Source organism: Mercurialis annua, linkage group LG4, assembly GCF_937616625.2.
Source record: "Mercurialis annua linkage group LG4, ddMerAnnu1.2, whole genome shotgun sequence".
Taxonomy (NCBI): domain Eukaryota; kingdom Viridiplantae; phylum Streptophyta; class Magnoliopsida; order Malpighiales; family Euphorbiaceae; genus Mercurialis; species Mercurialis annua.
This window is the reverse complement of record NC_065573.1, coordinates 35397166-35423256: the sequence shown is the minus strand read 5'-3', so window position 1 is coordinate 35423256 and position 26091 is coordinate 35397166. Positions and strand designations below refer to the sequence as shown.

Genomic DNA, 26091 nt, shown 5'->3' with positions numbered 1-26091 from the left:
TTTGATTAATTAAAGGTTTAATTAGATTAAAATTAATTAAAATTTTAATTAAAATTTTAATTAAAATAAAATTAATTATAATTAATTAAATGAAATTAAGAAACTCATTTTTTGAGGGGCTTTTTTAATACGAAAACGTAAGTTTTGAATTTATTTGTACCAAAAACTGCGAAAATGACTTATTTGATATTTTATGCCAAATTGTTTCTTTGTTCATTTTTTTATATTAGATTTTTTATAAAAAAAATGTGTTTTAAACGCGGGTTGAGAGTGAGCGAGAATGAGGGAGTAGCTTATTTGATGCACTTTGATATAATTTGACTCAAAAACTTTTGGCTTAAGGTCTGAAAAACTACCAACCTTTCAAATTTTTTTCAATTGCACCCTCACCTTGTAATTTCTTCAATAGCACCCTATTTCGTATTTTTGGCTTTCAATAGTACCCCGACTTTGTAAAACAGTAAATTTTACCCTATTTTGTATTTTTAACTTTCAATGGCACCATAAATCATCAAATTAAACTCATTTATCGAGGACTTATTTGAATTTTTTTAAGTTAAAAGAACTTGTTTAAAAGTGTCCAAGTAGGAAAAAGTATGATTTCACCTTTAAAATTAGTTTTTTTTGAAAATTTTCATCCTTCTAGTAATCAAATCATCTAATTTTTTAATTTAGAGTGCTATTAAAAGCCAAAAATACAAAATAGGGTGCTATTGAAAAAATTACAAAGTGAGGTGCTATTTAAAAAAAATTAAAAGGTCGGTAGTTTTTCAGACCTTAAGCCAAAACTTTTAAAATGAATCTTTTGATATTTCGTGCTAAGTTGAGGGGCGAATTAATGCTTTGTTATTAATTTGTCAAGGTTGGTTGTTTTCTCAAAAAGTTTGCCCTTGAATTTTCCGTTTGAGATTGGATTATTCGGATACTCAACCGAACCAAATGCTCACCCTTCAGTGTAACAGTTAGTATTGAACAAAGCCAAGGTCCAGTAATTGGAGCAGTAGATATGGTATCGATGGAAAAATTGAGGATCAAGCATAGTTTCAATTTGCATTAATCAGAATCTTCCACTCAAACCCTTTACGCTATGAAGCACAAAGAACAATGCTGTTAGAATCTTCCTTTCATTTGCATGTAAGTATTGATTCTTCTTTACAAAGTATTTAATTTTTATATATTCATATGCTCATGCATTACATCAACACTTCATATTTTGTATTTGTATTTCAGCTATGAGCTCTTCCGAGGCTAAATCTTCCACTGGACTTACTAAAATTGTTGCTGTTATACTTGATTTGGACGGTACCCTTTTGGACTCAGGTCTCTCTCTAATTTATACTTTTCTTTAAATTACTAATTGTCCCTTGGTTTTAGTTTTCAGCACAGTTTAGTCCTAATGAGTTTCTTTTGTTTGTTTATTTTGTCTAGAGACGGCTACAAAAGATATTTTCAAAGAGTTTTTGGCAAAATATGGGAAACAATTGGACAAGGCAAGGGAAAGTAAGAAGCAGTTAGGAATGACTCTTCAAGTGTCAGCAATTGCCATTGTTAAGGATTATGACCTTCCATTAACACCCGATCAATTCATTCATGAAATCATGCCTATGTATCTTGCAAAGTAAGTTTTATTATAACAGATGTGCCATAGTTTTGTTTGATTACATGTTTTTCTTCCTGTCCTGAATTCCATTTGGGGCTTAATTTTATGTTTAGATGAATGTATTTAGTTTAAACCGTTTATTTGTCTTTGATTTGTTTAGTAGTTTGTGTTTCTTATATTGAATTCGTGTCTTTATTGAAAGTAATAATGTGCTAGACCCTATGTTACATATGGAAACGGAAATATTGAGATGGAAAACGTTATAAACGAAAAATAGCGAAACATTACAAGAATAGCCTATAAATATAAAGTTTTCGAGTTTCAAAAGCATTTCGGGAAACGAAAACGACCCACCAAAATGTATTGACAAGTTTATGTGCAACATAGGCTAGACACACCAGCATATGCAGCTAGAAATCCTCGTAAGTTATTATCAAGAATATTTTCTTGATCAAAAGGCTTATCGGTTATGAGATTTCTTTTTCTGTATTCTGTATGCTTGAAGGTTCAGGTTTTCTCCAACAATTCTAGCACTTTCTATGAACAAAAATTATGAGTAGCTGTAGAAAACTTATGTGTTCTGTCTTAAATGCATGATTAAATTCTTAATTAGGTGGTTACTAGAGTCTAGCACATAAAGGGTCATTAAAGCAAATTACAGATTATTAAATCATTGATGTTCTAAGAGATCACTGTTTTGAAACTAAACCTTCTAAATGATGATTGAAAATACCAGATGACAACCCCTTGTACTGCTAAATTCACAAACACCAGTTAGTTTGGGAAGAGGGAGTCCAGTACGAAATGGCTGACCTTTTTATATATCATCTATGTTCCATGGAAACTTCTTGAGTCCTATGTTTCAGTGTTCCGTTTCTTTCTTGTAAATGCCTATGAAATTCTGAAACTTTACATATATATATATATATATATTTCATATAAAAAATGTTGTTTTGCCGATTCCTGTTTCAACATTTTTCATTTGAAAGTTTCTGTTTCTGTGCTAACATAGTATGCCATAAAGCCAGTATAGAGTTAGCTGTTGGAGTTTCTATGGGTGCATTTCTCGCGGACAAAATTTCATCTTGAATTGAATCCTCTAAACTATTTGATTTAGCAGAAAAAAATGTAATTGCTTTAATTATTACAAATTTAATTATGATTAACATTCTTATATAGCATATTAGTGTTTGAGATATCTTCTTACATTCTTTAGACATTGCTCTTTTAGGTGGATGAATGTGAAAGCTCTACCTGGTGCTGATCGGCTTATCAAACATCTTTATGAGAATGGCGTACCATTTGCTCTTGCTTCAAACTCTTTAACAGAGTACATAAATGAAAAAATCTCTCGCCAAACAGGTTCTTTTTGTTTCTTTCAACATTATCTCAGGCTTTTCATTTGGTCTCTTTCTTTTTGTTTCTAGCTACTGTTAACACATGATGCTGCTACTACTATTTTATGTTTATACTCGGTAGAAACATTTTCTTCTTTTCTTGCTTTTTGTCCTTCCTAATTGTGTAAATTTTTTGTAAAGGTTGGAAGGAGTGTTTCTCAACAATTGTTGGAAGTGACCAGGTAAAAGCAGGGAAGCCGTCGCCTGACATGTGAGATTTCTATAATCTCAAGCTATTCTATAATTTCTATTGTATTATTAATACTATTTAGGTTTGCATGTCCAACAACTGTAATCCCTAATTTAGGGGGCGTAATCGAGCTGAATTGAGTCAAAACGCTGTCGAGCTTGACTACGTCCGGTGGGGCGAACGTCCGCACAACCCTGATGAGGATTAACATTTGCTAATGTTGACTCGTACACGAATTTATGCCATAATAAGCATATTTGACTTGTTTCCGCACCATGTTGTAGGTTTCGTGGTCACTCGACTCAACTCTAAATTTGAAGTTCGAAAATAGACTTGAATTCAGCTGGATTTAATTGTTGGAGTTTGGTAGAATATTTGAGAATGCCCATCACACTAACACATTGTAGAATTGGTTTCTCAGATAGAATATCATGTGCATTATAATGTTGCCCTTTCTTTTTGTTCCTTAACGGGTCTTCCCTCAAATGGGGAAACACATTTGACATGTTGCCTTCTAAATCACTAGTGTACTTACTTTCAACGCATTGTCAAATAGAAAATTCTATGTAATAAATATTGCCTCTGCTGTTAAACTTATAATTTGTATTCATTTAAGAACTTGACCATATCTAGATTCATAGAGGCTGCAAGGAGGATGGGTGTAGATGCTACAAAATGCCTGGTGATTGAAGACTCTGGGTAAGTGAAGCTATGAAATGCTTATATCCTGTGAAATTAGTTGTATCTTAGTTGATTCATTTCCATCTGTAGTTGATTTGTTTCAGTTATTTAAAACACAAAAGTCAAGGGGGAAATAGTGATTTTTCTAAATTTGAGGGAGATTAGAGTAATTCAAACCTAAGCTCATGGGGTAATAGTAATTAACCCTAGACTTTTCGACAGTGTTGGTGTCAAAGCTGCAAAGGCTGCCCAAATGAAGGTAGTGGCTATTCCATCTCAAAGTGAGGCTGAATATTGTTTGTTGGCGGATAGTGTGCTTCATTCACTTTTGGAATTCCAGCCTGAGCTATGGGGTCTTCCACCATTTCATGACTGTATGTTTTCTACTACTTTTTCCATCTCTTTTAGATACTTTAATCTTACACTAACAATTCCATTGCATTGCAGGGATTTCTAATGCATTACCAATCCAACCAATTGACTTCAGCATTCTATATATAAATGGCTTTGTCACTGAAGTCTCATGTAAGCAGAATCTCTACTCTCCAAATACCGCACATGCATGACCAACCAGCTTGATGTAGGTGTAGCAGAAATAACAGAGAGCACAAATTCCACTTTTTAAAAACTGTCACCATAAATGTGGTAAATCTCATAATATTGGTAGATGTAGAATCGTAGGTCTTACAATTTTAAACATGACACGACGCAAAGTTAAGCTGGTTATATTTAAATACAAGTAGGTTTGAATAGTGGATTAGTTTTATGTTAAAACGGATAAAACACGTGTACCCCCTTTAAACATGATTAAAGGGAAAATAAAAATTAATATGCGTTTCTTTTGTTGCCTAGGAGATTTGCTTCATCACTTTTAGGTTACTTTGGCATTTAGGAGATTAGGGACCTCAACTTTGTGAATGTGTATGTGTCGGTCGTCCGTATGCAAAATGATTGATATTTTTGCAGAAGTTAAAGTTGATTTTATTCTATTTGTTTGGCTGGCTAGGCTTCTGGTTTTGCAATTATACTTGTAATTTATAAATGATGTATGTCACTAAAACAACAAATAAATGTGTAATATCAGATGAAGGCAAATCAGCTCTTCCTTGCCAAGTTTCAGGACTGTACATTGGCTGGATTAAATGTGGCATGCATAGAATCTTAAAGGTTTTGGTTCACATTGGACATTATTCATGTTCAACTGATAGAACTACTGTAAGTTTTTAATTTTCAGTTTCATTTTTTTCTGAGATATTTTATGCCTTGGTGCCTTTTGCAAGACTTTGAGTTGTTTTATTTTGACTTTCATGTCCATCTTCTTTTGTCATCAGATATAGTACTCCCTTGTTTGTTAGTGTGATGGAAATTTGAGCTTCCAATCAGTGTTTTTAGAAATGGACAGGACCTGCCGGTTCGACCGGTTTAACCTAAAAATGGATGGTTATCCAGTCCGGGAGGGGAAATAAATTAGAAATCCTTATCAAACTAGATTTGCCTGGTTTTTAATTGGTTTTTTGACCAGTCTGGCCAGATTTCGGATCAGTTGGATAGACAAAATTCCAGTTTTGTTAATAAAAAAATTAAAATTAATAAAAAGTAAAAGGATCAATAGGATCAACTGATTGAAACAATATGACCGGTCAAACTATGAACCAGTGGCTCATCCAGTTTGGCTACCTATTCGGTTTTCAAAACACGGCTTCCAATCATATATACAAAGTTGGCAAGTCTTTGACAATATTAAAAAAAAAATTATCCTTGAGAAGATTAGACTTATTGTCCATTTAAGACTACTTATCTTTTGGTTTGTCGATGAGTTTTAAGTTTTAAAGGTTAATTAGATCTTGTTTTGCAGAGGATATGCATACTTGATGACAATTCTGATGAAGTTTCTGATCAGCAAATGCATATAGTACTTGTTGGCTACATCCGGGGACTGAAAAACTCGGTAATCACTTTCTTGAAGCATACATCATCAATTTATTCTCAAAAAAATAATAATCAATCTAACATATTGAATAAAATTAGCCATTATTTATATGTTCATACTATACATTATACAATATAGTTTGTTTGAAAAATATTTATTTCCTTTATAAAATTCCACCAATAATGGATAGTATATCAACTTGGAAAGCAGTATTTTCAGAATTATGAGATCTTGATTGAACTTCAAATTGTAGTCAATGAATAAACAAAAAAATTAAAAAGAAAGTGTTTTATATTGTTCCAAATTTTATTCTATAAATCTTCATACAAATATTTTCCCACATATATCGAACCAAACCAAAAATGCAAATTTGGTTCAGATTTGGTTTGACATTACAATTTTTATTTTATATTTCAGGTTGGTTTGGTTTTGGAAGTTTAAAATGTTCAGTAACAGTTCTATTTTGGTACAAATCGAACTGAAAAACCAAACTGAATCAAAAAATAAACCGATCGGTTTGGTTTAATTTAAAATTCTTATAATTTTGGTTTGGTTCGATTTTATATGTACAGTTTTTATATAAAGTACTGATATGTTGACATGAACAGGAAACTCCATCCATGGATGTGGTAAATTTTGAAGAATACAAATCAATTGCAAGTTCTTTGTTGGATCAACCCAAATTCATCCATGTAGTAGGACCTTGATATTTCAACTCTTGCAAATAAGACTAAAATAAATGAAGGGACAAAAAAGTCTTTTTCGCTGAAGATGTATAAATAAAGGGAAAAAAGTCTTCTTCTCTATGGAGTGGAATATGAACACTTAAAACCAAATTATTGTACTGTTTGCTTGGAATTGTATAATTGTTTCTCTACCCTACATGCGGAGGCCCCTATACTATATATGTTTTGTTCGAGAGGTCCCTATCCCAAAGTTTGTCACGTCTGGATCCTTATACTTGTCGTAATCCTTATTTTAAGGCCCTTTAGTGGATGGAATTTGGCAAGTGGAGCACACTCTCCATTAGTTAACAGAAAAATATGGCATGGCATCTTTTTCTATACATTAAAGTACACGTGGCATCACAACTTAAGGAGTTTTTTTTATTTAGAATTGTTATTTAATACAAAACAGTAAAACAAAATAATTTTAATGACACAATTGATAATTTTTCCATCTTCTTCCTCTTTAAGAACAGGTGCTTTGTTTTCTTCCCCAATAATCAAAATCATAGAACTGAAAAAAGTGGATCTGTCCATAAATATAGATAATTCAAATTCAAACTTGTTCATCGGGTAACATTTTTGGGTACTTTTCCATAACCAATTTTCTTGATAAATTCAAAGTCTTCAACGTTTAACAATCCTTAATTTATCCAAATCAAACTTCAACTTGTTCTTTAAATCTTAGATTTTAGTATTTAAACACCCAATAAGCAAAATCTAAATTATAGACCAAATCAATAAAAAAATTCGTCATCTATATATTAGTAAATAGACATACCCACCTGCTTTACTTATCAAACAATAAAAACCCAAAGAAAAGAGAGAAAACTAATTAATGATGAAATCTCTAATATCTTTGCCTTTCATATGCCATACATCGATTTTGACTTAAAAATCGTAGAAAAGGTGAAAACTTTGCCTTAAAAATTGCAATTAAAATTGGTTATTGTCATTTTGACTTAGAAATGAAGAACAAACCAATATCATTTGCTCATCTCAAAGAATAAAGACAAAACAATTTAAATCAGCAGCATTTTGTTTAGGGGAAGTTTTCACCTTTTCTACGATCTAAAGAAAATACAAAGAGAAGTTGAAAAGAATGGAGAAAGGGAGAGATTCTAACGAAAATTTTGGTGCTTCAGTAGCCGAAATTATGAACGATGCTATAGTTGCAGAGTTAAAAAAATAGCCATTGAAAAGTATTGTTAGAGGTTTAGAGGAAGAAGATAATGGTAAATTGTAGTTAGAAGTCTTTATATTTTGTGTGTATTTTATGCATAATTTATAAGAATTAAAAAATTAAAAAATCAGAATAATTTTCCAGCACACTCTCATTTAACGAGAGTGTGCTCCACTTGCCAAATTCCATCCACTAAAGGGCCTTAAAATAATGATTATGACAAGTATAAGGATCCAGAGGTGACAAACTTTGCGATAGGGACCTTTCGAACAAAACATGTATAGTACAAGGGCCTTCGCATGGGTTTTGCCTTGTTGGATCAACCCAAATTCATCCATGTAGTAGGACCTTGATATTTCAACTCTTGCAAATAAGACTAAAATAAATGAAGGGACAAAAAAGTCTTTTTCGCTGAAGATGTATAAATAAAGGGAAAAAAGTCTTCTTCTCTATGGAGTGGAATATGAACACTTAAAACCAAATTATTGTACTGTTTGCTTGGAATTGTATAATTGTTTCTCTACCCTACATAATTGTTTATAATTATTCCATTTGGAATGTTCTAAAATATTTATTATTTTTTTAGAATTTAAAAATATTAATATCAACTAATATATTTTATATGTTTTAAACTCCCAGTTATCATAATCTCATTTTTGAGAGAAGTTATTATCATAACTTCTGAGAAAACAGAATTACAAAAGTAAAAATAAAAATAAGAAGAGTTGGTATAGAATTAATTATATAGTTTAAAATTTTGTGAAATGAAAGGTAATAATTTAGAATTGCCAACTAGCACTGTGAAGCTAGTCCCACCGGCTGAATATGTTCCAACGTCCATGTGATATATCAGGTTGACAACTTTAAAGTAGCCATTTAAAGAAAAACAAATAAAAATGAAAAAGATTATATTGTATGTTTTTATAGTAACTTTAATGTGAATATGTTATATTGCATTTAAATGTTTATTAATGCATATTATTTTTGTTATACTTTATTTACTCCAAATAGAACTTATTTATTCATGTTTTGGTTCCAAACTAGACTAGTATGAAGACTAGCAGGGGCAAAACTAGGACTCAAAGTTGGAGGAGCGAGATATTTATAATTTTAGTTAAACCATTATTTCCTATTTTTAACCTTTTATTATAATTGTATCCCAATTTTAGATCGATTTATAAGTTTGTGTGACATTCATTCTTCGTGCGGATTACATCTGTAAGTGCACGCGATTTTAAACCGATTTGAACAATCAGAACTCAATTACAAATAAAATAATTGAAACTAGTATAAATTAATTACAATTAAAAGATTTGATAAAGAAATTGCAAATAAGCTAAAAGGTTTTAAAAGCATTAGACATTTGGCCAAGATAAAATTGCATCCATATGTAACGAAAGATATCAAAAAAAAAAAAAGTGATGAATCAACTTTAATAATACATCCTTCTTCAAGCACAATTCTCTTTAAACACACAAACGAATCACAAAGGCAGATAATTAATAATAATTATCAAAAACTTTCAATTTTCAGAAACAAAAAATTATCCAAAAACTTATAACAGAGTCTAAAAAACATTTTCTTTTAGCATAAGAATTCTTGGTGACATCTACATCATCCTTTTGCTAGAAAGCAATACTCTTATTTCAATTCATAACATACAGAACAGGTCAGTTACAAAACCTCTCGCTTCGGCTATGAAGCACCGACACTTTTCTACCACGTCTGAAAATGAAATTCGTCCCGTTTGCGTATTTGTATCTGTGCTTCATAGCTCTTCATGTTTCATTACATAAGTATTTGCTTTACAGAAAAATCACATACATGAACTGACTTGATAAATGGCAGAGGATTTACAAGATAGTAACCGACTATAACTCCTTTTTGATAGGAAAATAATTGATTGCCTATTTTTTGTACAATTATAATGTGTGTGTATATACCAACTCCAAAAGAAAAGCAGAAGAACAACTTAAGAGACTGAGAATACAAAGATGACATATTTTTCAGAACCTTAAGCTCCGATAAGGGGGGCGCATTCCTGCAGAGAATATCCTCGAGCGACACTAGACCGACAATGAGTTTTCAAGTTTAAACTTCAGGTATTGGTGTAAGTAATTCCTGCGAGATTTAAGGTAAACTATAAGCATAAATTAATGTCCAAACTATATTGCACGGAAACTTGCCAAGTCCAACGCTTCAGATTTTTATTTTTATTTCCAGAAACGCTTTTAAAACTCCGAAACTAGCATTTATAACCTATTCTTATAAAAATCTAGTTTCGGTGTTTTATGTTTCAGCATTTTCATTTCCATGCAACAGTGTACAAACAGTATAGAAAATGATAAAGGTAAAGAGACAAGATCTTACCTCAGAAAAGCGCAAATGCCCGTGTTGTACATTAGTGGTTTTCACCATAGTTTCCCACTTTGGATCAGGGGATCGCACTTTGGAAGCCTGAATTATTGGATATACATGTACACCAGGAGAAGCGCTTAGAGATGTTATCTTTGAGGAAACAGTAGGTAAAGTACGCTTTAGCCAAGATTCCGTAGGAGCTTTCGGCAATGGTAGGGGTAGACGACGCAGAGAATAACAGCCATTGAAAGTTTCTTGGTTACCTAATTCTCCAGTAAGTTGGCTTTTGGAATAGGTCTTTCCATTGTCAGACGCTTTATCGATGAAGTCATTAGAACTTTCTAAATCAATGTTCCCATCTCCATCAACATTTCTGTTCGCGGGTATGACAGAAACGACCATGACATCTTGATCATTATGTCTTGAATCATCCATCTTTTGCTCATCATGAGAAGATCTTTCGGATGATGATAGAAGACTAGAGATACCGCGATCCAGACTTTCAGGCATAACATTCGCCTTTTCACTCACAGCATTAGTATGCTTAATATCTTGAACTGAAGAATCATCAAAAGCAGTTTCTTCAACTCCCTTGACTTTTAAGACATCATCTCTTCTGTAGTCAATTACGTAGTTTGAATCTGAATTTTGAAGTTCCACCGTTTGTATGGAATCTACATACAGAGTTTTCTCAGCCACAGAACTAGCAGAAGCTGATTCCAACTCATTCGCCAACAATTCTCGAAAAATCTTGCCACCTTTTGCACATCCATTAAAGCCACTCGTTGGAGAAGTCTTAGATTTTTCAGGAAATCCTAGAAATCCTTTATCATCATGCACAACAGATTGAGAAAACTTTTCACGGAACGGTGATGTTCCATTACCCTGTAAGCGCTTGTATAGAGACGATCCATTCAATTTCTGATTATCAATTCTGCAAGCATTCTTATTTAAATCACTTCTCACATCCTTATTATCTTGATGTGGCGCCTTTGTTTGGCGTGCAACGCTTGATCTTTGCATACTGATAGCATCATTAACATTCTACAGACGAGAAAAACATCATTAGTAATTTTGGAGAAATGTTCATTGCGAGATAAGCAAATGTTAGGGACAAATTAGCAAAGTGGTAGAGAAAACATGAATGTACCTCATTCAAATTTCTTCTCATTCCTGGTACAGGATTCAAAAGACAAAAGGAATTTTGTAGGCATAGCCGAGGCAATAACCCACAAACTCCAAGGGATGAGTTATCTGGTCTGTCATAATCATCATCCTCTTCTTCAGTTTCTTCCGCTCCATTATATTGGGAACTGTTTTGTGCAACATTTTGTCGTCTGCATTCATTGAATGGCCGCCGTTGCTCCACACTTGCCATATTCTTTATCTGTTTCGGCTGTTCTTGTGGAACAGGTTGCTTTCTAGTGAAATGTTGAGGAGCTTCAGAAGTCATCGCCTTTGCTGCAGGTAGGAACCGACCCATCATGAAATCCCGTGTCTGTACATCTGTCGAGAAAGTACCAGATTGCTTTTTATCAGGACCATCCAACCCACTTACTCCACTTATACTGCAGTTGTAGAAAAAGGATTCACTTCTCGAAAGAGTATCCACTGCATCGACATAAGTCTCGTCATCATCCTCTGAACCAGACGTGTCATTCTCCTCTGTTCCCGCCCTCGAACTCCCGTCTCTAATTACATTTTTGTCGGAAGATGGAACATTATGAGAGCTCAAACTGCCATTTCGTGCTTCAGCCTGACCGGCTTGCCTCTCAACATTCACCACTCTCCCTGGTGGAAGCTTGGGAACAACGGGAGGCTGTTTGAGGGCCATGACTTGACGTTTGCTTTCATATTTAGGCCTCCCTGGGGATCGCTCCCATACAAAAGGAACAGTTCCCGGGTCTCTGACCGGACCTGATTTCAGTTCGGATTTATACTTCGGAAGAGGAGGTACTTTGGAGAAAGCATTTTCAGTTTTCGTTTTGTTATCGTCAGGTTCTGATGAAAACCTCCTGACTGATAAAAATGGCTGATTAAAATCCAACTGATTCTCTTCCATCAATTTCTTCAGTGACATGTATCTTCTTCTCCTGCAAAAAACACTTATATTTTTCAAATAAAATTCAATCCTAACAGTCAAGATTTAGAAGCTTAACTAAGTATAAAGAAAGCAAGAAAAGTCAATGAAATGAAGTAATAAAAAATAAATAGTAAATCTCAAGGCAATTCATAAATCATTATATCCTAATAGTATGCTGAACTTAAGGCAACAATAGTTGACTAACCCAAACTCTTTCTTTTCATAATTAATACAACCCATCTAAATAATTAAAAGCAAGAACATAATAAAAAAAAATTCCAGAGAAAAAGAAAAAAAACAAATTATTTGATGGGAAACTATAACCAAAATGATTAAAAGCAATCTAAAAGACAATGGTACTTCTCTGGGTTTATTTTCTTGAAATTTACATGTTACCTTCCATTCTAAAACAAGAAGACAAAATCCAGAGTTGACAGCCAAAATCAAAATTAAAATACTTAAAAAATTCCAACTCCAGTTTTTAAAGATTGAATAAGATGTTCAAAACCCAACAAATTTTGAAAAGATATAAAATACAACAGCTAATCAAATTCTACGTCGTTTAAAAACAAGATTTACAAAGCAATGCCTTATATCTAAATTTTGAGTAAACGCCGACATCCAATAAGCAAGAAAAGAAAGAAAGTTATTGCATTAAAACATAATAAACCAAATAATTTACAAAAATGTGGAAAAATTGAGAGAATGAAACAGTACCTGGTGTGATCCAAGAACCCAAGTTTGAAGTCAGATTGTTTTGCAGAAAGGAGAATGAAAAGGAAATATAAAATCAGTGGCAAAGCATATAAAGAATAAATGTGAGAGAGAGGAGAAGGATAAAGTAGGCGACACGCTTTACAGTTTACGTGGCTGTACAGTTGAATCAATCATTAATGCAACCAAGTTAATTTATTTATTTCAAGAATTGGCATTTGGGTATCAGATTTTTATTTTGGGTTTACAGGATGTTTACTGTCCATTGTTTAATTATAAAGAGAGTGGTTGTTTGGAAGCATGTGAGTACAATTATAAAACAAGTCATTTTCTTGAATACATCATTGGGAATGTGAAGCCAGGGCAAAAGTCCTCACTTTTGCCTACCTTTTAAACACCAAAAAAGAAGAAAAATCTTTCTACTTCCTAATCATTCAGGGGTATACCCGATTCATGACCCCGGCTGGTACTATTTCCAGCCGGTTCAATCGAAAATGACTTTTCTAAAATATAAATTTAAATTTTAATCGAATTTGTTTTCAAAGTCTAATATAGACTCGACTTTGGACCAAACTCGAAGAAAAATAACTACTCAAGTTTGGTTCAAATAGGTTGTTGGAACGGGATTTGGAATATAGACGTTGGAACGAGATTTGGAATAAAATTTTAAACTCTGATGCGCTAGGATAGTGTTTTCAAGTGATCAGATGAGGATTAAAAATTACTAAAAGTTATAAATAATTTAATTGTTTATTTTTTTAGTAAAAAGTTCAACAGATGATCTTCTTGCCTTTTTCCGAGAGCTCACTCAGGCCAGTTTGGACCAGATTGAGTTGTAAAGCTTCAGTCCATTAAATTAAATTGATTTGTTTATATAAAATTTGAGTCAAATCCAATAAATTTTATAATTAGGAGTTAGGACATTTGAATTGTAAGGTTACAGCACTCTTCACTTCACACTCGTTACAAGTAGGTCAAAATTCCTGAATAAATTTTAAAAATTAAAATTTATATTAGATAGCAAAAAACTCTCTTTAAAGAGAATTTTAATTTAATAAAACTGAAATATATTAAGAAAACATAGGAAAACAAAATAACATAACCTTTGTAATTTTTCCTTAATATTAAATGGAACTCTTAAAAAAAATTGCACCAACGCTTTATTTCTCACGCAGCTATGCTAGAGAACGTTAGGTATTTGATTAAATTAGGACCGAAATTCTAAAGACAAACACATTTGTATGCTAAAATCAGCAGCAAAACATCCATATTGTGGATATTAATATAGTCACTGTAACAAGATCAACAGAATTATTTCTTGTACTGACCTCCACCGGTTCTCCATAAGAATCGAAAAAGAAAAGGAAGGGCAAAACAAAAAGGATTGCCAGCCTAAGATTGTATACACCTGCTTGCTAGTGTTCTCGCAGCAATGTTGCGAGAAATAGAGGGTTGCCAACACTTCTGAAAGCTCAAACTAGAGCGGTGGTTGTAATTCATTCACATTAGCCGTAAATGTTCACTTCGCAAGTGTTTATTTAGACTTTTTCTGGTCTGAAACTCTGCCTCCCATGATCTTAACAACAGCTTCATCTGCTGGCTTAAGAAGCTTAAGAGCAGGATGAACCTTAAGGTCTCCCATTACAACCTTTTGGCCGACATCAAGTTCACTTAAATCCACATCAATATATGGAGGAATCATATCTGCAGGACAAAGGAATTTCACCGTCCTCTTTATGATATTTAGATAAGAACCTGCCATGTTTGCCAAATAGTGTACATCATTTCACATTTTAAATCAATTAACATATAAATGACAAATATAAGCTTTATTGTAAAAGAAAACTAAATGCCAAACAAGACTAATTTAAGCTTCCAGCAAGAACAGTGACCCCCCCCCCCCCCCCCGGGGAAACAGCCTACTGCTTTCTCTCTCAGAAATTCTTTCGGTGAAATAAGCAAGCAGATAATAATGTGTAGCCTGATCATGTCACAAAATCACAACATATATTTAAGCACCACTTTCCAGCTTAAGCATAAATGACGTCAATTTGTCATCACCTGTTAATAGAATTTTGCAATGTGTCCCCGATTAATTCTGACAGTGCTATAGGCCATCATCATTAGCCGTAATGTTTATTCTTTTCCCTCGATAACTAACAATTCTGTTAGCTAGGAGCAGCAGAAAAGCTATGTTTGTAGTTATTGTTAAAAGTTTTCTAGAAATAGCCAATCAATGCTATTATTATAACAGGTTGGTTAGGAAAATGTATTAAGTGCATTATGAAGCTGTTAATAGTTATGAAACTACATCATCTACTCTTGAACTATGAAGTCAACTACCCCTCCTCACTTCCCAAAATCAACTAATGTCTATTAATAGAAAAACCTTAAGCAATATAGTTAAGTATGGACAGCCTCATTTAATGTTTTCCGCCGTCTTCTTTTTATTAGTCAACTTTGTATACATATCAACTCCACAATCTTCTTGCCTTTGGAAGTAATGGAAACCACTCACTACTGAGACAGATGAGACTCTTATGAGTCTTTGCTTGTGGAAGAACTCAGCTGCAATGCAAATTTCTACTTGGAGCATGTTATTTTTCTAAAAAAAATGAACAGAGGTTGTAACTCTCCTGGTGTCCAATAAACAGCTATCTGACTCTTAGTTAAGATTTGTAATAGTAATTCGCTTCTTGTCCTCACATCTAAAGTAAAAAAATTGACCAAATAAACTTTTTTTCAGGCTTTTGATCGTCAATTTTGGATCTACGTTCCTTGTAGTGTATCTTTACATAGATTTCCAAACTAGCCCCTAATTTTTAGTGCTTGGGATTTGTATGTATAGCAGCCTAGTGAATTTTATGTCCAAACTAGACCAAAGTTAAGAAGATTTTATTTGGACTCAAGAAGTGGTATAAGTTAATTTTAGACGTTGTTGAATTAACTCAAATTACATGAGATATAGTGGTATCTTGAATCTCTATCAATAGCTCCTTGTCAGTTAGGCCTTGCTTTTGAACTTTGATTCCATGAAGGTGATATTATGTGTGGCAAAAAGTTGGCCCTATTTGTGACTATAATGTTCTTGTTAGATTGATCCAAACTTAGAGTGGTGCATTATTAAACCTTTTGGATGTCAAAGAATCAATACGTGCATTATTAAACCTTTTGAAACAACATTAAAACTATATTTTTCTTAAATAGATAACCTCATAACAGGAAATAGCATGGATGACATTTTGTCATGTAGCTATTCACAGCCACTTTATAGCTGACTTGAACTCTATCTATGCTATGATATGACTAAAATTAAGTTTTACATGAATTCTTATTTATTACTTTGCGCCATTTCTCTCCTTTTAAAGCCCATTCTTACTGCCAAATATCTTTCGTCTCTTATCTAGTCCTTATCAGACAGGCGAATGTAGGATTTGCAAGGAGACCTAAAGCATTTTACTCATTGCAGAACTTATGGTTTTTAGATGTTTATCCAATCTCGAATTTTATTAGAAATTAATAGCTCTTGATTATATACATACATGTAATGCATGAATAGCAGGTCGCAAAAGCTTCTTACGCTCTGAGATTCTTCCAAATTACGGCAATGAATAATCCATTTATCATATATTCAAATAACAAAATGCCAATGAGGTTAGGCTCTCCGGTGCATTCATGAGGTCCCGGTTTCGAGCCTCAGTAGGGCCAGCCGTTTAAGACCAATTTAAAATCTGAAAACCTAACTACTAACCACTAACCAGCAACGTAATTAGATTCTACCTCTATCAAAATAAACATAATGGAAATAAGGAATACTAACCTTTCCTGAGACCAGGAGATACATCTTCACCTCTATAAACAAGAGGCACATCAACTTTCAATAGAGCATCAGATGGTGCTCTTATAAACGTCGCATTGATAGGCAAATCAGATGTCGCATGCAAATGAACCTGAAAAAATCTCAGTAATTACAACTTTCTTGGCAGCCAAACAAAACCTAATTGAGAAATTAAACAATTAACTCACCAATCTAGGCAAAACCCTAACTTTCTCAATGATTTCACCCGAACCAAACTCGGGCCTAACTTCAAGATTATAAAGCCTGGACAAAAAGAAAGATCTGCCAAGCTTATTAACCATGTTCTTAATCTGATTAGTTTGGACTGAAATCAATCTTTTATTGCCGCCATTTTGTCCGTCTTCTTGCTCGAAAACAATGCTGGGTACTCTCCCTGCTTTTCTCTCATTCACTGCTATGCGTTTGCCTGATGTAGAGCGTGGGGTGGCGTGAATTGTCTCTGCTGGATCAGGTTTTGGGAATTCATCTAGATTGGTGGGTATGTTTAGTTCTTCGGTGGTGGCTAGTGCGGCGGCGGATTGAGAGAAATGGCGGTGGAGAGGGCGGTGGATTGTGGAGAGGGAGAAGCGGTGTACTCTATACATATCGAGCGAGTCAGCAAGAAGAAGGTTGGGAAGTGAGGGTTCAAGAGAGGGTTTTGTTTCTGAAGAACAATAAGAGCGAGTTGAGAATCGGGTGGGTGGGTCCTAAAAAGGATCTTTCAATGGTTTTGGAAACGGGTTCTTAGTTCTTACGACTTACTCCCCCGTCCCACTTTAGAAGTCCCATTTGACTTTACACACAGATTAAGAAAACATTAATTATTCTTGTCTTTTCATGTTTTTTTATGTTTTGCCCCTATTAATGATAGTGGAATTTTTCATAAAACTCTTTTAAGATAACTAAAATAAGGGTAAAATGGGGTATTCAATGGAAAAATAATCTAAAAATAGTAATGAGACTTTTTAAATGGGACATCCCAAAATAGAATATGGGACTTCTTAAACGGGACGGAGGGAGTACTATTTTTTTTTCTTTAAATCAAGTTTTGTAGTACTAATAATTTTTTTTAAATACCTTCTCAAATAGTACTAACCAAAGAGTAGTCAAATGCCTTCGCAGTAGCACGGGTTAATATAACTTTTTATAGTATTTTTTATTTTTATTATATAAATAAATTCTACTTTAATCAATTTTAAAGTTAATATAATCAATTAATTTACTATTGCTAATTCTAATTTAAATTAGATAAGTTCAAAATAAAGTATTTTTAGAAATAATAACTTTATAATAGTAAAATAAATATTCTATGAATTAAAACTCCTAAATAATTAAAGTTTATGAATTTCATAAATTTTATACTTTTAAAATATATAAATTTTGTAATTACATAAAATTTTATAATTTTACGAATAATAATTTTTACAATAAAATATATAAAATAAAAGTTCGTACAAATTTTACATTTATGAGAATAAATTCTATAAAATAGTTTTATAATAAGTAATTTGTATAAATTAAAATATCATGAAAATATTTTATTAATAATAATATAATATAAATGATGATGCTTAAATAAATAGTTAATATAAATTAAAAAATAATGAAAACTCTTTAGTGACAATTTTAATACAATAAAAAAATTATTTAATTTGAAAATCAGGAGAATGATAGTTTTAGGAACCACAAATTTTATAGGAAAAAAAGCATAAAAATGTTTACCGGTTATATAAAGATAATCTATAAAATATAATTGTTAATTATAATGGAACCACCAAAGAAAAATTAATCACCAATTAGCATGTGATAAGTGCTAGGAACAATTTGCTAATAGTAAGTTTGATTTTTTTTATAAGCATTTTTTTTTTCAATTATCAAAAAAAGAAGATAGAGAGCGTATAAAAAATTAATTTTTTTTTTATAAATTTACATCTAATGATTATGTTTTTATTTGTTAAAAATAAAGTAAATTTACATTTAATATTGATATGAATTCGATTTGGTTGTAGGCCTTTTTTTCAATAGATTTCAAAAGCTATTTTTGTGTGTGTTCCAATTTCATGTGTTTTAAGATAAGTACGAAGTTTCTATAGAGTATTGACACGCAATCCATTCCATTTCCATTTGGTCAAGTCAAGAAGCCATCAAATTATACTATTCGGTCATACACGACGGCTATGTACGACAACGACATTGCAGCTTGGTGCTTATAAATACCATCCAAATCTTCATCCAAACAATTAATTCTTATGGCTTCTACTTCATTTATCATTATCCACTTACTCTTCTTCTTCGTCTCCCTTTCTACTGCACAAACTTCTTCAAAACCCAAGGCGCTAATCCTCCCCGTCGCCAAAGATGACGCTACTCTCCAATACGTAACCCACCTCAATATGGGAACTCCTCTGGCCACGAAAAAATTCGTCGTCGATTTAGGAGGCAATCATTTATGGATGGATTGTGACGACGGATCATATGTCTCATCCACTTTTAAGCAAAGTCTCTGTGGTTCAGCTCCATGCTCCGTCGCTAAAGCTACTTGTAATAACGCCTGCCTTCCTGGTCACCATAGACCAGGATGTAACAACGAAACTTGTTATGTTTTATCTGTTAACACCATCAAAGGTAATCTTGAAGTTGGCCTTGTTTCTAGAGATGTACTCTCCTTTCAATCCACCATGAACCGCGGCGTTAAGGCTGGTGCGTCGTCGTCCAAGCCAGTGGCTGTCGCCGATTATATATTTGCTTGTGCTAACGCTTGGGATTTAAAAAGTCTAGCTGCTGGTTCTAATGGAATGATCGGTATGGGAAGAGAACAAATTGGTTTACCTAAACAACTTTCTTCATCAATGGGCGGCAGTCTTAAGCGTAAATTCGCTATATGTTTGCCGTCAACTTCGAAATCTACTAACGGCGGCTTTATGATCTTTGGTGACGCTCCTTATGTATTCTATCCAAACTACAATACATCAAAAGCCATCGACGTCTCATCAACATTCACACACACAAAACTCTACGTCAATACTATCTTCACCGGCTCATCCGTCGTAATACGAGGCCCTCCGTCGCCGGAATACTTCGTCAAAGTCACGTCCATTTTAATAAACAGAAAACCAATTTCCATAAACAGAAACTACCTCGAATTCCACCGGAATGGAACCGGAGGAACAAAGATTTCCACCGTGGAACCCTACACTAAACTCGAAACCTCCATCTACAAATCTCTGGTTAAGGCATTTGACGAGGAGATAACGTCAGTCTGGAAATCAAGAAAGGTGGCGCCGGTAGCGCCGTTTCAAGATTGTTACAGCATTGGAAACATGGGCATGACTGGTCTAGGGATCGGTGTTCCTGACATAACATTTGAATTCGAGAATAATGAGAGGATTAGATGGGGAATGTATGGAGCTAATTCAATGGCGGAGGTGAGCCGCGACGTGGTGTGTTTGGCGTTTATGGACGGAGGTGAAATGGCGTTTACTACAACGCCGATCGTGATAGGAGCACACCAGTTGCAGGATAATCTTGTTCATTTTGATCTTGATTCTAATAGGCTTTCATTTACTGAAACTCTTTTGTGGGGAGAAATTGAATGTTCCAATTTCAAATTTTAGCATCTAACAAAGATTTATTTTGGCCATTCAACTTGTAATAAATATCCACATAATATTAAGTTCGTAATTTTGAAAAATAATATCGTCAAATTTGAAATTTTAGCTAGTTTATTTCCTCGGTTGAGATGATAAAAATAATTGAAGCATTATGTACAAATTGAGATTGAGATAATAAAAAGTTACTTATTAAACAAGAGTTAAAAGTGGCAAGATAAGTAGAATGTCAAATTTAATATTTTTTAAAAATCACTAAATTAGAATTATTTGATTTTTTGTCTTACATTCAAACACTAAAATAATCTTTTTTTTTGTTTAGAATCCATATTGTTAAATTGTGCTATTATATTATATTAATGCTTTATAAAGTGATATTTTTCCACTAATAAGATATTATTATTGTGATTAAAATTGGAGTGCTATTTCTTTTCCATTTAATAAGATTTGAATATTGTAAATAAGTGTTTTAAAAATCGGGTCGGCCGTCGAACCGAAATATATGAGGTCAGTGATCCAATTCTAAAATAGCAAAAAACTGAAATTCCAGTCGAACCGGATTGGACCGGATCGAATTGGACAAACCAACAGTTGAACCGGTCAAACCAGACTAAGAGAATTAGCGATGGAAAAGTCCGTCACTAAAAATCTAAATTCTTCCACTAATTTTAGATTTTTTTTATTGAAGTTTTATTGAACAAGTTGAACATGGAGCGATTGAACTGGAAATTGGTCGAACCAAGGGCTTCACTACTTTAGTAACCGGTTCGATTAAGATATTGTTATGAATAATATGAATGCTAATTATTATAAATAATATGAGTGTTGTTCTTTTCCACTTAATAAGATTTGATTACTGTAAATAATATTAGAAATATTATGCAGCGGCAATACTAGACCGAATTGAAAATGGATATTCAGACGAACAACAAACAAATTAAGAATTTGAATCAAACCCGCTTTAATACCATATTAAAAATAAACATATTATTGATTATAATTAGATAGAAATATTTGAGTAGATATAGGTGAAAATATAATAATTCACATGCATATAAAATATGTGTTGATTTATTAATGATCTAAAAACTAATGCTAATTAATATTTACCTAAAAATATTAGAATTTATTAATAGGTGGTTAAATTTTTATGTTGATAGCTTTTTTATATTTATCTTACTTATTAATGTGGAATTATCTTTTTTTTTTAGGTACTATCTTTAAACTTTTGGTATTCAGACTTATCCAAGCAATATGGTGTTTTTGTGAATATAAATTTTAATTTTAAACGGCTATATATATAAATATGGTTCGAATTTTTAATACGTGTAAAAGTAAAAAAAGTGTCATAGCATTTGCAGATTATATTACAGAATTAAAATAAAAATTAGTAAATCGTTTCAGGGCATAATCCCAAGGCGTCCGGCTCAATGAACCACCTTGAAGGCAGCTCAAGGCAATCTTGAATGGTTAGCGCCTCTGCCATCCTTGCAGAGCGCACACCGGTATCCCAATGCCAACAGTCTTATCTCCTTTCATGTTAGAGTTAGATATACATAATTTATATTTTTCTTCTTCTTTTAAAACTGCTGAATGTGTTTGGTTTTATTTTTCCCATAATTCTACTTAATGTTGGACGTTACCGGTGGGACCAGTAAATGGTCCTAACAAGAAACAAGACTCCATCTAAAAGTTCCTACAGAATTAACTTTTATTTATTTTTTAAATTTTTTTTAGGGAAAATATAGAATTGTCTATTCTTTTAATTCAATTATGTTATTATATCCACCTATTTTAACTCATTTTATTGTATCACTTGACGTGACAATAAATGAATAAATTAATTTAAGAAAAAAAAATTAAATCCTATACTTTTAAATAGGAATTGAGCAAATAAAAGCACCCTATGCAAGACGGCACAATAAAGTGAATTAAAGTAGATGGGTTAAATAATATTTTTTTTATCGTTATTATACAGTTTAAAATAGAGATTTGAGAGGAAAAGAGATGAAAGACTTGAGAGGAAGAGAAGAAAAAGAGAGAGGCGGTTGAATATTTTGTGTGTGTTTTGTTTGTGTAATTTTTTTTTAACAGAGATAGAACTACACTATTGCAAACTATAGATATACTACTATTTACAAATTTAAACGCCATTCACGCCATCCACATTGTTTACGTTGAATACATCGCTATTTCGAACTCGCCAAACATGGCGGACAATGCCGCAGCCGCTTGCTTCTGACGCTTCGAGCCTTCCTCCAAATATTCTTCAATATCTTCATCTTCTTTTGTCCATGAGGGATTCGAACCCACGCCCTCTTGGACTTGATTGTGTGAATGATGCTCTAATAAAAAAAAGTATTCTTATAGAAATAAATATCAAGAGTAATTATAAATTCATGGATCGGTTTAAAAGCAAAAAGACCTGAAAATTCAGTTGAACCGATTTAGACCGAATTGAATCAAACAAACCGATTACTGAACCGGTTGGACCACTGTCAACCCGGATGAAAAGAATTAGATCCGTCACTAAAATATTAAAATCCATCGCTAATTTTTATTTTCTACATTTTTAAAAAATTTGTTGAACCGGTTGTACACGAAACCGGTGGCTTTACCGGTTTAATTTTTAAAACACAGAGTTTAACTGTTTGAGGCCAAACCCATATAGAGGTCCCTGTACTTTACACTTTTTTTTCTATAGGTCCTTATACTTCATTTTTGTATTATCTGGTCCCTCTACTTACCTATTTTTGATTTTCAGGTCCTTTGTGAGTTTTTTCCAGTCCCTCTACTTACAATTTTTGTTTCCTCAGGTCCCTCTACTTACAATTTTTGTTTCCTCCAGCCATACAAAAGGACCGAAAAAAACTCATAAAGGACCTGAAAATCAAAAATAGGTAAGTAGAGGGATCAAATAATACAAAAATGAAGTATAAGGACTTACGGAAAAAATGTGTAAAGTACAGGGACCTTTATATGGGTTAAGCCACTGTTTGACTATAATCTTATTTAAAAAAAAAAAAAAGATTTAATAAGAAAAAAATAAAATAAAAATGAGTAATAGGATAATAAGATTTGGAAGAATTAAGGGAAGAAACAAAATGATATCTGCATCATGTGGCTGTCCACTTGACGACAACTCAAACTATCTCTTGTCCGATTTAACTTCTTCCCTTTTTTCTTTCTCAATTCTCATCCATTACCACTCCCCTTTTACTAAATCTTCTACAAACCCAAATTCTCAAATGACCACCGCCACCACCGTGAACGACCTCCCCGATGTAATTCTATCCACCATTATCTCATCAATCTCCGACACCCGAACCCGAAATTCAGTCTCTTTAGTTAACCGTAAACTCCTAACCCTTGAACGGACCACCCGCACTAACCTCACTCTTCGCGGCAACGCCCGTGATCTTTACCTGATACCCACTTGTTTCCGATCAGTAACCCACCTCGACCTCTCCTTACTCTCGCCGTGGGGCCATTCTTTACTCGCTTCCTCGCCGTCGTCGTCTCTACCCTCCGATCCTATACTACTGGCTCACCGTCTCGGTATTTCTTTTCCTTTGGTTACTTCACTTACTGTTTACGCTCGATCGCCGTCTACCCTTCAGATTCTTATCCCGCAGTGGCCGAATTTGAGCCATGTGAAGCTAATTCGGTGGCACCAGCGGCCTTCTTCGGCTCAGTTAGGGGCTGATTTTGTTGATTTGTTTGAGCAATGTAAGATGTTGAAGTGTCTTGATTTGTCTTGCTTTTATTACTGGACTGAGGATATTCCTCCGGTTCTTGAAGGTGCCACTGATGTTTCTATGTCTTTGACTTGTTTGGATCTTCTTACTGTTAGTTTAACTGATGGGTTTAAAGCTGATGAAATTAGAGTTATTGCTAGTGTTTGTTCTAATCTTACTAAATTTCTTGTTGCGTGTACGTTTGATCCGAGCTATTTCGGGTTTGTCGGGGATGAGACTTTGGTTAGTGTTGCTTCTAATTGTCCGAAATTGTCGGTGGTTCATTTGGTTGATACTTCGGCTTTAGGGAATGTTAGGAGTGATCCCGAGGATGAAGGGTATAGCGGGGATGATTCACGGGTTAGTGTTAATGGGTTGGTTGATTTTTTTAGTAGGTTACCGTTGCTTGAAGAGTTGGTTCTTTGTATTTGTAAGAATGTTAGGGATAGTTTTGTGGCGTTGGGAGCGCTTAAGTCGCGGTGTCCTAAGTTGAAAGTGTTGAAGTTGGAGCAGTTTCATGGTGTTTGTATGGCAATTGGGTCGCAGCTCGATGGGGTTGCGTTGTGTTCTGGGTTGAAGTCGCTGTCCATTAAAAAGTGTGCGGATTTGAGCGATATGGGTTTGATAGAGATTGCACGAGGATGCTGTGGATTGTCTAAGTTTGAAATTGAGGGATGTAAGAAGATTACGATGAAGGGTTTGAGGACAATGGCGAGTTTGCTTCATAAGACTTTGATTGAGGTTAAAATCTCCGCTTGTAAGAATCTCGATGCTGTATCATCTTTGCGATCTTTGGAGCCTATTTGCCATCGGATTGAGAAACTTCATATTGACTGTATATGGAGTGCCCCTCAAGATGATGAGGATAACTATGTAAGTAATCACGGTTTCGACCTTAATGAAAACCTCTACGCAAGCGATGAACATGATTATTCAGGCAGAAATAAGAGATTCAAGTATTCGGAAGATGGTTATTATATGCAGCATAGCAATGGAGATGGATTTTGGAACAATTCTTGGGATAAATTAAAATGCCTTTCTCTATGGATTAGTGTCGGGGAGCTTGTAACTCCATTACCAATGGCTGGTCTTGAGGATTGTCCTAGTTTGGAGGAGATTCGTATACGAGTGGAAGGGGATTGCAGGGGACGTCACAAATTGTCGCAGCGAGCATTTGGATTGAGCTGCCTTGCTGGCTATCCTAAACTGTCAAAGATGCAGTTGGATTGCAGTGATACAATAGGTTTTGCATTAACTGCTCCGTCGGGACAAATGGATTTGAGCTTGTGGGAGAGGTTTTTCTTGAATGGAATCGGAAGTCTGAATCTGATAGAGCTCGACTATTGGCCACCGCAAGATAGGGATGTTAACCAAAGGAGTCTGTCATTACCAGGAGCTGGTTTGCTTGCACAGTGTCTTGCTCTGAGGAAGCTCTTTATTCACGGAACAGCACATGAGCATTTCATGATGTTCCTTCTCCGAATACCGAACTTGAGAGATGTGCAGCTTAGGGAAGACTACTACCCAGCACCGGAAAACGATATGAGCACCGAAATGAGGGTCGACTCGTGCAGCAGATTCGAAGATGCCTTAAACAGCCGCCAGATTGTTGATTAAATAATATGCTGATTTTCCTATGAAGATTTGGCAATGGGAGCACGTAGGTCCTTCTAAAAATGTCCGGCTAATACATGATTACTTTTTGTGCATTACTCTTTACCGTGTTATGGAATTTCATACTCAATTTATTATATATAGAGCAACACACGCACTGTTCTATAAATAATCAATTTAAATGTGAATAAATAGAGAAATTAATGGAGTCGAGATTTAATTTTTACTATAGGTTATGTGAATCGAAAAAACAAATTTTAAGAGGATACTCATGTATTTATTGAGTTATTTTATTAAAAGAATTACAAATTGTCAATTAATGGAATTGTTATTTTACAAATATATATGATATGGTCTACGATTTGGTTATAATAAATTTTACTGAACTAAATCAAATCATGCACAGTACAATCCTGGCCATAGTGCATGCAAT

General features: G+C 33.8%; 5 protein-coding genes across 5 annotated transcripts; 3 read left to right on the top strand and 2 right to left on the bottom strand.

Moving 5' to 3' along the window:
- Positions 1 to 845: 845 nt before the first annotated feature.
- LOC126676619 (bifunctional riboflavin kinase/FMN phosphatase-like) lies at positions 846 to 6664 on the top strand. The gene is made up of 11 exons (XM_050370853.2): positions 846 to 1134; positions 1231 to 1320; positions 1429 to 1618; positions 2832 to 2962; positions 3139 to 3208; positions 3821 to 3886; positions 4091 to 4242; positions 4316 to 4393; positions 4953 to 5083; positions 5724 to 5816; positions 6407 to 6664. The coding sequence occupies exons 2-11, from the start codon at positions 1233 to 1235 to the stop codon at positions 6503 to 6505; spliced, it is 1098 nt and encodes a 365-aa protein (XP_050226810.1). The 5' UTR covers positions 846 to 1134; positions 1231 to 1232; the 3' UTR covers positions 6506 to 6664.
- A 2610-nt stretch (positions 6665 to 9274) lies between these two features.
- On the bottom strand, positions 9275 to 13172 carry LOC126676976 (uncharacterized). Its single transcript, XM_050371362.2, has 4 exons — positions 12865 to 13172; positions 11215 to 12157; positions 10077 to 11108; positions 9275 to 9827 (listed from the first exon to the last, which is right to left on the bottom strand). The coding sequence occupies exons 2-4, from the start codon at positions 12142 to 12144 to the stop codon at positions 9798 to 9800; spliced, it is 1992 nt and encodes a 663-aa protein (XP_050227319.1). The 5' UTR covers positions 12145 to 12157; positions 12865 to 13172; the 3' UTR covers positions 9275 to 9797.
- Positions 13173 to 13998: 826 nt separating this feature from the next.
- Positions 13999 to 17423, bottom strand: LOC126676977 (uncharacterized). The gene is made up of 3 exons (XM_050371363.2): positions 16888 to 17423; positions 16682 to 16811; positions 13999 to 14616 (listed from the first exon to the last, which is right to left on the bottom strand). The coding sequence occupies exons 1-3, from the start codon at positions 17302 to 17304 to the stop codon at positions 14396 to 14398; spliced, it is 768 nt and encodes a 255-aa protein (XP_050227320.1). The 5' UTR covers positions 17305 to 17423; the 3' UTR covers positions 13999 to 14395.
- Positions 17424 to 18917: 1494 nt separating this feature from the next.
- On the top strand, positions 18918 to 20339 carry LOC126676499 (probable aspartic proteinase GIP2). Its single transcript, XM_050370715.2, has one exon. The coding sequence runs from the start codon at positions 18949 to 18951 to the stop codon at positions 20311 to 20313; it is 1365 nt and encodes a 454-aa protein (XP_050226672.1). The 5' UTR covers positions 18918 to 18948; the 3' UTR covers positions 20314 to 20339.
- Positions 20340 to 23389: 3050 nt separating this feature from the next.
- Positions 23390 to 25887, top strand: LOC126677212 (F-box protein MAX2). The gene has a single exon (XM_050371727.2). It carries the CDS (start codon positions 23412 to 23414, stop codon positions 25659 to 25661), a length of 2250 nt encoding a protein of 749 aa, XP_050227684.1. The 5' UTR covers positions 23390 to 23411; the 3' UTR covers positions 25662 to 25887.
- Positions 25888 to 26091: the final 204 nt, after the last annotated feature.